At 39.3% G+C, this 12,500-nt stretch overlaps 1 protein-coding gene across 1 annotated transcript in view; it reads right to left on the bottom strand.

Moving 5' to 3' along the window:
- Positions 1–12,500, bottom strand: part of LOC307011628 (tricarboxylate transport protein B, mitochondrial) — a 25,760-nt gene that overhangs the window by 3,204 nt on the left and 10,056 nt on the right. Inside the window, exons 2-5 of the mRNA XM_079637520.1 lie at positions 8,295–8,402; positions 7,515–7,614; positions 426–564; positions 257–341 (exon numbers count right to left, since the gene is read on the bottom strand). Coding sequence (XP_079493646.1) covers positions 257–341; positions 426–564; positions 7,515–7,614; positions 8,295–8,402 — 432 coding nt within the window. The remainder of the gene's footprint in view (positions 1–256; positions 342–425; positions 565–7,514; positions 7,615–8,294; positions 8,403–12,500) is intronic.

Here is a 12,500-nt window from a genome sequence, read left to right as displayed (position 1 = left end):
GAAAGTAAAGTAAAGTAAAGTAAAGTAAAATAAAAGCTCCATCATCCTTACGACTGTCGGGCAAATGGTTTGAACCAGTAATATAAACGGATAGTGTGCAGGGGCCTATGGGGAAGAGTTGCTTCTCTATCAAACTCTTGTCATGGGAAACTCAGCAGAGCCAGTAGAGCAGGAATGAGAAGGCCTTGTGATCGGGACACTGAGTGTTTCCCACAGCCGTGCGGAGACAGAGTCAAAACACAGCTCAGCTCTTCACCTTGAGTCCGGACGATCTCACGCACGCCGTGGAAGAACCCGTGGTATTTGGGATTAGCTGAGGTTTGATCGTGGATGAATTTCACCTGGAAATGTGAGAGATGATGAAGCACGTGAGATAACACTGCAGCAGGATGTGGTATTTTAAGCTAGATGACCTTTGACCTCACCTTTATGGTCTCCATGGGACAGACGATCAGGACGGCCTCCATCACTCCCGCACCCAAACCACACACCAGACCACGAGTGCTGTCCAGCTTCCCAAACTCATCTTTCATCTGGTTACTGAGGATCTCGAACACACCAAACCTGCAGAGATCATAATCCTGTTCACAATATTGCATAATCATAATCATCATCATCATACACGGCTCTGTTTCAAATGTGATGCAAGAAATCATTAGAGAATAAAGCTGAGCTGGAGGGCAGGAAATTAATCAGATGCTGAACCTCAGAAACCCTGTTAACACACACACACACACACACACACACACACACACACACACACACACACGCACAAACATGCATACACACACACACGCACACACACGCACGCACGAACGCACGCACGCTCACACACACACGCACGCACACACACGCATTTCCACAGAACTGATGTATGCAGACACACTGAACAGCAGCGCTATAGAACTAAAACTAAAGCCAAAACGAAACATAATAAAATAATTAATTTAATTCAAGCAATTAATAAATAATTCAAGATTTAACAAAAAAAAATAGTAGTCTACTCTTCTATTTTTGCAATAAAATAAAATTATTAAATAAAATGGAATAAAATAAAACGAAATAAATCTAAATAAAATAAAATATAATATAAAATAAATAAATATAAAATTATTAAATAAAATGGAATAAAATAAAAATGAAATGGAATTAAATAACTAAAATTTAAAAAATAAAATAAAATGCATCCCAGACACGCATTTCCACAATGGAAAATTTAGGAAAAATAAAATAATAATAAAATAAATCAATAAAATAAATAAATCAAAGGAGGAATTTCTTCTTTTTAAACTCTTGTCATTGGGAAAATGCAACAGAACAGGCCTTTCGATACTGTGACCGTAGTTACATATATATAATAACTGCTGATCAGCCACAAGTCCCCGCGCTCGGATGCGATCTGAGGCGTGTGTGAAGTGCACTTCCTCTTGAGTCAGCAGTGAAGCCTCCGGCGCCGGCGGCCACAGGTGAGCATTAGCAGAGCGCTTCCGTCTAACAGACACGAGTATTCCTGTGAGAGACTCGACCGCAGATATTCATAACACTGATGAACAGACGAGCTGAAAACAAACTATCTGAACACTCGACTCTCTCTCTCTCATTCTACCTGAACACTCGCCCTCTCTCTCTCTCATTCTACCTGAACACTCGACTCTCTCTCGCCCTCTCTCTCTCTCTCTCTCTCTCTCGCCCTCTCTCTCTCTCTCTCTCTCTCACCTCTCTCTCTCTCTCTCTCTCTCTCTCTCTCTCTCGCCCTCTCTCTCTCTCTCGCCCTCTCTCTCTCTCTCTCTCGCCCTCTCTCTCTCTCTCTCTCGCCCTCTCTCTCTCTCTCTCTCGCCCTCTCTCTCTCTCTCTCTCTCTCTCTCTCTCTCTCTCCATATGTATCAAATTCAACTGACTAAAATTCAATTTCAAAATAATTTATGTAGCTTTTCAACCTGACAGAATGCAACTTCCACTAACAAGACAGTCAAGTCGAGTGCAGTGCATTGTGGGATACAGTCTTCAACAGTGCTTTGAATACTGCACATTTTGTGGCACTAATGAAAGAACGACTCTCTACGACCCGAAGTTCTGCCGAGCCAGCGCCAAGAAGATGACGATGTAAAGAGTGACATTACGGTGCAATGTTAATCATGTGAATATTCTCTAGAAATAAAGATTCCAGATACAGCATATTCAGTTTTTAACTATGTATTTGATTACGCTTTCTTATCAGGTTCTTCAAAAAGTCTAGTCACAATCAATCAAAACAATCATAGATGATTCACAAATAATCACAATAATTTAGAAAACATTATGCGATAAAATGTAAAATTGGAGCCTGTACTCTGTCTATTCTAGAACCCAACAACACAACAAGATGACATTTAATAATAACAATAGTAATTTTAGCTCCTTATTATGTAGTCGAATCTGTGCTGGTTTGTATTGACCGCCTCCAGTTTTCACTCTGTTTTGCAACCAGCTAGCGCCGTGACGTAACTGTGACGTCGGCGCAAAAGGGGTCTATTAAAGCCATAGACAGTATATAAACTGGACACAGCGACCCCATAGATTTCAACGGAGAAAAGTGAAGCCCATTAGAAGCACTCACTTCCTGATCGCCAGGCGAACTGCGCAGACTCAAACTGAGCTTGGTCACGTGAGCAACGTGTCTGACCGTTTGCAGTCTTCTAGTCGCTGTGCCGAGAGAAATCTGAATCATTCCCTTCCGAATCTCTCAGAGACGGAGAGCGTGAGCATTAGCTGTCCATGAGCTAGCAGCGGGAGCAACTTCATCACTCTCTATGGGCTTCTCCCTCGACTTCATGCCTCCACGTCCCCCCGATTCCCCGTGAGCTTCTCCGTCGGTCTATACGGTAATTTCTCTACAGTGCGAAAGAGAGTCGAGTGGTTATGACACAATCATTAGCCTATTTTTACAAAAACGGCTTCTACGGGGACATAACGTAAGATACAAGGTAATGAAGCCTTTTATACATTGTCGTGTTTCTTTAGAAATAAATAATGGACAAATGGAGTCTCTAAACGCCTCAGATGTACTTTCTTTACAATGGCTTCTTCATTCGGGTTCGAACAGCGTGAAGGACCGCAATAATGACTGAATTTTAGCAGATTTTTTTTTTGCGGTAAAGCAATTCGTTACATCGCGAGACATCACGTGATGCTTCCTGACGCCGCGGCCCGGCGGCCCAAAGTTGCACGTGTGTTTTTCCGCTCACAAGGCGAGACGACCACCATTCAATCCGAAAAAAGTAATATACCAATCCAATGACTCCGAAGCAGGGGTGCGTTTCCCGAAAGCATCGTTAGCCAACTATGGACGCAAGTTCCGTCGTTATCAGCAGTTCAACGATTTGGTGTTTCCCGAAACCATCGTTCCAACGAACGTTCGCAAACAGCATCGCAAACTTGTGTGGTTGGAGCGACAGCTCTCGATCTGTGGTTAGAAGCAGAGTTTCTAGTTTACATGAGATGTAGACTGAATAAATCCTTATCTTTAGCTAAATAATCAAGCTGACATTCAGCACAACCCGTGTTTTTTATTTAGAATACATACAAATGTAATCGGTCTTTGTCAGGTGACGTCACACTCGTGATACACGAAGTGCATTATGGGCGTAGCCGCCATTTGTAAGGTATCGATGCTGGGGTATTCTGTTGTTGGAAAATTGAGTTTTTCATTCTTTTTTCAAACTAAACAATCCTTAACATGACATTATCATCATCATCAATACAGCAAACCTATATTTGCTGTTACTACTGTGTCCTTCGGTGGGAATGTAAATAAATCCTGTACACAGCCGTTGGTGAAATGTCCGTGGGCTTTAAGAGATTTATAGTTTTTAAATTATCCACTGGTATATGCGCTTATCCCATAAACAAGATAGTTGACAATGTCCAAGTATGAGGATGAGGAAAACAATGCGGGATCAGCACTCCAACTCACTGCAGTCAGATCATATATGGATCTATGTTCTGAATGGATGACAATTTCTCCAAATAACGGTACCTGCCATATTTATCGAGTTCATTGTGGTACGGCCTTTTCTCAGTTTTCTTGTTCTTCTCCAGTTTTGCGAGTTATTTACTTGTTATCTCTACTCTTGTAATCTCTTCAATGCTCACAGTCAGTAGCGATACCTCAAAAATGGCGGCGCGGTGACGTCACACACAACAAACCCACGTGTCTGACAAAGACCGATTTACGTCTTTTAGTTTGTCAAGAGATTTAAAGCACCGTTTTTGAAGACTGCCCATGTGCGAACGTGCTCAACTATGTAAGAACGAGACAAATATTGAGTCTGGTAATAAAGCAAAATAACTGAGAAAAATTAGAAATGGTCTTCAGATGCCATGTCTGTAACTTATATGACAAAATCTAGCGTTAATTCGATCTCAAACAGATTCATTTAAATAAGTTATTAGTCCACCACGTGCGAGACGTATAAACCAACGTGGTTGAACGATACTTTGCGACATACGGTTTCGGGAAACACTCGTGACTAGCTAGTTGATTTCTCCAACGATGAATAATACTATGATAGTTAAGCAGCGAGCTGTATAGTTGTACGGGAAACGCACCCCTGTTCGGTTAAGGTAAAACCCTGCATAGTTCACCTGTAAGCAGCTTCAGTGGCCGGTCGATGGTTTGGGTGTGTGTGGCGTTCTGCATTAAAATAAGACTGAGGTCACGAATGCAATCTGGGCTGGATCCAGCGTTGCGTCAGACTCAGGCGTATACGACACACACTCCATTAGTGGAGCGAACGCAAGGTCACACACACACAAAACCAGTCCAATCAGCTAATGAAGAGAGGGGGAAGACCGGAGCGGAGGAGAGGAGCGGAAGAGAGGAGAATCAATCTGAGTGATGCAGCGCTGGATGAAGGGACAGTGACACACACTTAAAGAAACAAACCCAGAACCGGTCGGGACCAGATCAGATTTATATGCACTACATTCACAAGAATACACTACAGTAATACTAACACTTTCTCTTCTATTCTATACATATATATACTGTATATATATATATATATATTAGGGCTGTGCGATATTGAAGAAAAATGCAATATGCGATAACTCCTTAAATAATGCGATATTCAATATGCGATACGATAATGCTTAAAGTGTGTAAAATAAACTTAAATTATCTTTAAAGGATAATTCCGGTATTTAACACCTTGAGTCTATATTGTAGTTTGTTTTGGATGAACAAGAGTGGTGGACAACATTTTTTTGACAATGGTTCCTCTCTCGAGTTTTTGACTATAATAGAATTGGCCATGGACCCATTTAACATTGGAGTCAATGGTCATGTCCGAAAATGTCATTAAAACAGCCAATAATGTTCGTTTACAAAACTGTGCAACTCACCGAGTGGTTAGTGGTGTTCGTTGATGATTATAAACAATATATCGTCGCAATATATGATTCCAATCCGTTTATTTTGCTATAGTGGAACTATTTTTTCAACAATGGGATTTTACAAAATTACGAATAAAACACGACAGAAACTGTATTTCGTAACACTTTTTGGTTCTGGAACATCAACGAACATCACTAATCACTCGGTGAGTTTAACAGTTTTGTAAACGAACATTATTGGCTGTTTTAATGACATTTTCGGACATGCCCATTGACTCCAATGTTAAATGGGTCCATGGCCAATTCTTTTATAGTCAAAAACTCGAGAGAGGAACCATTGTCAAAAAAATGTTGTCCACCACTCTTGTTCATCCAAAACAAACTACAATATAGACTCAAGGTGTTAAATACCGGAATTATCCTTTAAAATATATTTAAAATGATATAACCTACATGTGTTTCACATTATTTTTATGACAAGAAAACATCCTTATAACTTGTGAAAGTGAACATCAGTGTTTTACTGTAGCGTAAGAAGTGTTATTTTAACATCAGTGTAAACCTCAGGGCTTCAGGTTATCCTACATTAGCTTTATTTAATAAAAGATACTGAATCATAAAATATAAAACTAAAACATTGCTTAGTTTTCACTGTATGAATTAAATATATCCGGATACTTATTAAAGATAAAAAAAAACTTTGTCTTTTGAACTTTTGTTCATGACCCCATTTATTGCAAGCTGTTGCGATATGCATATTGCGATATATACATTTGCGATATTTCGATAAATTCGATATATTGTGCAGCCCTAATATATATATATATATATATTAGGGCTGTCAAAAGATTAATCGTGATTAATCACATCCAAAATAAAAGTTTGTGTTTACATAATATGTGTGTGTTTACTGTGTATAATTATTTAGATATATAAAAAAAAAAAACACAATCATGCATATATTTAAGAGAAATTGGTTATATTTATATATAAAATATTTATAAATAATATAAATGTTTATACAGTATATAAATGCAATTATTTCTTAAATATGTACATGAATGTGTGTGTATTTATACATAATAATTATACACAGTACACACACATATATTATGTAAACACAAACTTTTATTTTGGATGCGATTAATCACGATTAATCTTTTGACAGCCCTAAAATATATATATATTATCACTTGTCCTACTATTTGTAGAACTTTCCAGCAGAATGTAACTAGTTTTTAACATATATATATATTACAAGTGATGGATGTTATTATTATTATGTTCAGGGGTGTTTGAGGAAATAAGTGTGTACATTTACCGCCTTATTCCTAATGCAGGCATATTTATGTTATATTTCATAACTATAATATTTCCGGACTATAAGTCGCTCCGGAGTCTAAAACTGCGTTCACACTACAAGAGACTTTGTCGCTGCTGGTCGCCAGTGGCTGGCGGTGAGGTCGCTAGTGACACAATATTATTATTTTTTTTTACTAAAATAAATAATAATAAAAACTAATTAAATGTAAAAAAAAAAAAAAAACGTAATAGAATATAAAAGTATATTAATGATCCTTAAAAAGCGTAGAATGCAGTTCACAAGTGTAAGGACTTCTGTTGGATACTTTACACTGCTTTGTGTCGGGTTATGGCCACTATGAAATATCATTGTGAAGAGTTCATGATCCATAAAGTCATGCGTGCGTGTGTGTGTGTGTGTGTGTGTGTGTGTGTGTGTGTGTGTGTGTGTGTGTGTGTGTGTGTGAATGACAGCGGGTGAGTAAACACTGACAGAAGTTCACATGCGCAGAGCTGAGATATATATTTATATATGTGACATGCTTTATTTGTGTGATGAAGTGACCAGAGGAGCAGCGAGAGCATCAGTCTGACAGACAGCGCTGGACACACACCGTCGCCTCCGTCAGATAAACACACACACACACACACACACACACACACACACACACACACACACACACACACACACACTCTCAGGGGAGAGAGAGAGAGACGGATCCCGCCAGAACAAAAACAATCCGCATAATAAATGTCAGCTGTCTGAAGTAAACGCAGCCGCTTCAGTGAGTGAGTGTGTGTGTGTGTGTGTGTGTGTGTGTGTGTGTGTGTGTGTTTACCTGACTGCAGATTTTGGGATGGATCCGTACAGTAACGAACTCAGGCCTCGATATAAACCCTTCGCTCCATGATGACGGACCGTCTGGGACACACAGTCCGCTGAAAACACAACACAACATCATTACAACAATGTCACGCTTTAACAACATTTTTAATTATTAGTATTGATTTTGATAAGACATTTCACACTGTTATTGGACCCAGAGCAATCATCCGAGTATTGGAGATGTGCAAAGAAGAGCAGCTGTCTGTGTTTCTGCTAAATCAACAGAAGGATCGTTAAAATGCTCTCTGAGCTTCAGCCAGAGAGAGAGAGAGGGAGAGCGAGAGAGAGAGAGAGAGAGAGAGAGAGAGAGAGAGAGAGAGAGAGAGAGAGAGAGAGAGAGAGAGAGAGAGAGAGAGAGAGAGAAAGGGCGAGAGAGAGAGAAGATAAGTTTGTTTACTTCCTGAGCGCAGCATCAGGTTGGAATCAGTTCTGGCCCGGAGAGTTTCACTAATTAACTCCAAAGAGGATGAGCATGTCATACATGTGTGTGAGAGTGTGTGTGTGTGTGTGTGTGTGTGTGTGACACAAATGTGTATAATGACATGTGTATTACACTGGTATTACAACTTAAACCTGGTTTATGAGTCCTCATAATTCAAATAGCTTAAAAAACATAAAAAACTATGTTTTATTAAAAATGTAAAAATGCAAAATGTTTCCTGTGATGGGCAGGTTTAGGGATAGGGGCTGTGTGTGTGTGTGTGTGTGTGTGTGTGTGTGTGTGTGTACTCACTGACGCCTCTGTATCGGGGGGGATTGGCTCTCTCGTCTAACTGTAGTTGTGTCTTCACATACTCTGTAGGAAACGTGATGCAGATTTCAATGCCGCCTGCGATGCCGCCTGCACACACACACACACACACACACACACACACACACACACCGTTAGTTCACATTACTAGGTTAAATAATTATTTTGATTAGATTATGTTTCTTTATTTACTACATGATGCAGTGTGTATCAGAAATCATGAAAACTTGATGAAAAATACAGTAAAAACAGTAATATTGTGAAATATTATTATCATTTAAAATAACTGTTTTTTATGTTACCAAATGTTAAAATGTAATATATTCCTGTGATCAAAGCTGAGTTTTCAGCATCCTTACTCCAGACTTCAGTGTCACATGATCCTTCAGAAATCAGTATAATATTATGATTTATGATTATACATTTTTTGTTTCAAAATAAAACATCTTGCTTGCCCCAAACTTTGAAATGGCAGTGTATAAATACTGTATATATAAAAGATGTGTGTGTGTGTGTGTGTGTGCGTGTATATACACATCTTTTTTAAAGCTGATTGTTAAGGCCTAATTTTTAAGCCCTAAAAGTCAGTCATGATCAGTTCATACAGATGATCAGATACAAGATTAAACAAGAGCAACGATCCTCTCATATCTCTCGTTAATTGTAATATCTCATCAGCCCGTGGGGACACTGAGAGAGACCATTAGCCTGGCTCTGAACCACACACACACACACACACACACACGGTTTCGCTGTCTTTGTGGGGACTCAGACGTTATGGTTTTTATAATACTGTACAAACTGTATATTCTGTCCCTTTACACTAACACTACCCATCACACACACACACACACACACACACACACACACACACACACACACACACACACACACACACACACACACACACACACACACACACACACACACACTCTCACTCACTCACTCACTCAAACACATTCTCTCTCTCACACACTCACTCAAACAAACACACACAAACACACACACACACACACACACACACACACACACACACACGGTTTATCAGTCTCACTGGGACAAACTAGAAAATATATGAGCATGTTGAAACAACGCTGAGAGTAAAACACTCCATCACACACTCGCCGTCCCGTTTCTGCTCGTCCTGTCCATTTACTTGATTCTGATTAATGATTTTTTGGGTAACACTTTATAATAACGTTCAATTGATTAGTTGACAAGAACTAACAATGAAAAATACTTCTAAAGCATTTATTAATCTTAGTTCATGTAAATTTCAACATTCAAAACTGACTTTTTTTATGTTTTTTTTTTTTTTTTACACAAGACTTAATATCTTAAGTGAATGTATCTTGATTTAAGATATAATATATAAGATATTTGTACTGGAAAACAAGTTATTTTTTGCAGTAAAGTGTTACCGATTGTTTTTGTTTTTACACATTGAGACCTATTTTACACAAGCGTGTTTTAAAATCACACACACGAGCGCGCGCGCACACACACACGGACACACACACGTCTAGTTCACTATCTTTTTTTTTTGTTTACTGTATGATTTAAAAGCTTTTTTCTTCATGGGGACCAAAAAATGTTCAACAAGAACCAGGATCTCAGATGATGCCATCTTTGTGAGGACATTTTGTCTTCATAACGTAAGGTTGTTGTTATTCTTACACATTAAGACTTATTTGACACAAGGGTGTTTTAAAATCACACACACACACACACACACACACAGAGAGAGAGACAGACACACGCACGCACACAGAGACAGACACACGCGCGCACACAGAGACAGACAGGCACACGCACGCGCACACACACACACACACACACACACACACACACACACACACACACAGTTTCGCTATCTTTGAGGGGACTCTCCATAGACGTAATGGTTTTTATACTGTACAAACTGTATATTCTGTCCCTTTACACTAACACTACCCATCACACACACACACAGAAACACATAAACACACACACACTAACCGACCCCTAAACCTACCCATACATAACACACAACTTTCTGCATTTTTACATTTTCAATGTATGTGTATTAACCCATTTCCCTCGTGGGAACCGTTGGCTGCTCCTCAGTGTAGCAGATCTCAGGTTTACTATCCTAGTGGGGACATTTGGTCAATGTAATATAAACCTGTACACACACACACACACACACACGTCTGGTTCACAATCTTTGTTTTCAAAAAAACTAATTCTGTATGATGTATACCTTTATGGGGACAAGGACAGGATCTCAGATGTTGCCATCTTTGTGAGGACATTTTGTCTTCATAACGTAAGGTTGTTTTTATTCTTACACATTGAGACCTATTTGACACAAGGGTGTTTTAAAATCACACACACACACAGACAGACACACACACACACACACAGACAGACACACACGCGCACACACACACACACACACACACACACACACACACACAGACACACACACAGACACACACACACAATCAATAACCGCGTGAGCTACTGCTGGTCTCTTCACCCTGAAGCGTCATAAATCAAGCTAAAGGGCTTTCCAAGCGCTCAAACACACTCTCGTCTGCGTGTGGAAGCAGAAACAGCGAAATTACCCGACGCCGCATCTGAGACCTGCCAGTGAAACACCACGGACTTACATGAGCACAAATCAGTCATCGCTCGGTGTGTGTGTGTGTGTGTGTGTTTCTGGAATAACCACTTTCGCTTTCACACACGCCAGTCTAATGCCACTATTGAAATATCAGTCACAACACACACACACACACACACACACACACACACACACACACGCACACACGCACACACGCTCTGAAGAACGTTCTCGTTGCTCTATTTAATACAATGTAAGTGAATTAGGAGGTTGAGGTCCAAAAATAGCAGAGAAACACCATAACATGATTTGTGCACTATGATAGTTACTGAGCCATATGGACTACATTTATGATTTTTTTATAAATATATTTTTTTATGAAATATATTATATTTATCTTTTTTTATTTGTACTTTCTGGAGCTTAATAGACCTGCATAAATAGGATATTCTGAATATTCTTCTAATTCATCTACATAAACCACCGTTTAAAGGTTTGGGGTCAGTACACATGTTTTAATGTTTCCGTAAGTCTCTTCTGCTCATCAAAGCTGCTTTATTTGATCAGAAATACAGTAAAAATTGTGAAATATTATTATAATTTTAAAGAACCAATTTCTATGTGAATATATAGTAAAGTGTAATTTATTCCTGTGATCAAAGCTGAATGTTCAGCATCATTACTCCAGTCTTCAGTGTCACATGATCCTTCAGAAATCAGTGTAATATGATGATCTGATGCTCAAGAAACATTTATGATTATTATCAGTGTTAAAAACAGTTTGTATGTTTGTGGAAACCGTGATACATTTTATTTTTCAGGATTATTTGATGAATAGGAAGTTCAGAACAACAGTATTTATTTTAAATAGTATATTTGTAACATTATAAATGTCTTTACTGTCACTTTTAAACATTTTCATGCGTCATTAATGAATAAAAGAATTCCTTTATTTTAATAACTGACCACAAACTTTTCAGTTCACAGAAGAAATACAGGCTCTGAAGTGAGTAAATAATCCCAGAATCTTCATTTTTCTTAGTTAAGTCGCTGTTTTAATTAGATGTGGAGATTCCCGCCGGAGGAATGTGTGTTTCCGGATTCTGGCGTTACATTAAAGGCCGATGACAGATTAATAATTCCTTTCATGTTTCTCGATGAAGCAAATGGTGACATTACAGCTCTATAAAAATTCCTGATGTTTGATCTGCTCGAGGGCCTCGGGCCGGCGTGAGCAACTCTCAGGTGGAGCTCACACACACACACTCGCACACACACACACACACTCACACACACACACACACACACACACACACACACACACACACACACACACACACACACACACACACACACACACACTCACACTCACATACACACACACACACAAGCAGAGGAGAGACGGGGAACTGATTCTGAGGAGAGACAGACAGAAGAGCGAGTGATTGAGAATGAAGGGAGAGACACTGATGAACGGAGGAGAACAGAAACACGGTGATGAGACGAGCACTCACTGCACTTAATTGCAGCCTCCCGGCAGGACACACACACACACACACAAACACACACACACTCTCACA

Source organism: Phoxinus phoxinus (assembly GCF_949152265.1).
Source record: "Phoxinus phoxinus genome assembly, chromosome: 15".
Taxonomy (NCBI): Eukaryota; Metazoa; Chordata; class Actinopteri; order Cypriniformes; family Leuciscidae; genus Phoxinus; species Phoxinus phoxinus.
The sequence above is the reverse complement of the archived record's forward strand: the minus strand, read 5'-3'. Positions and strand labels throughout refer to the sequence as shown.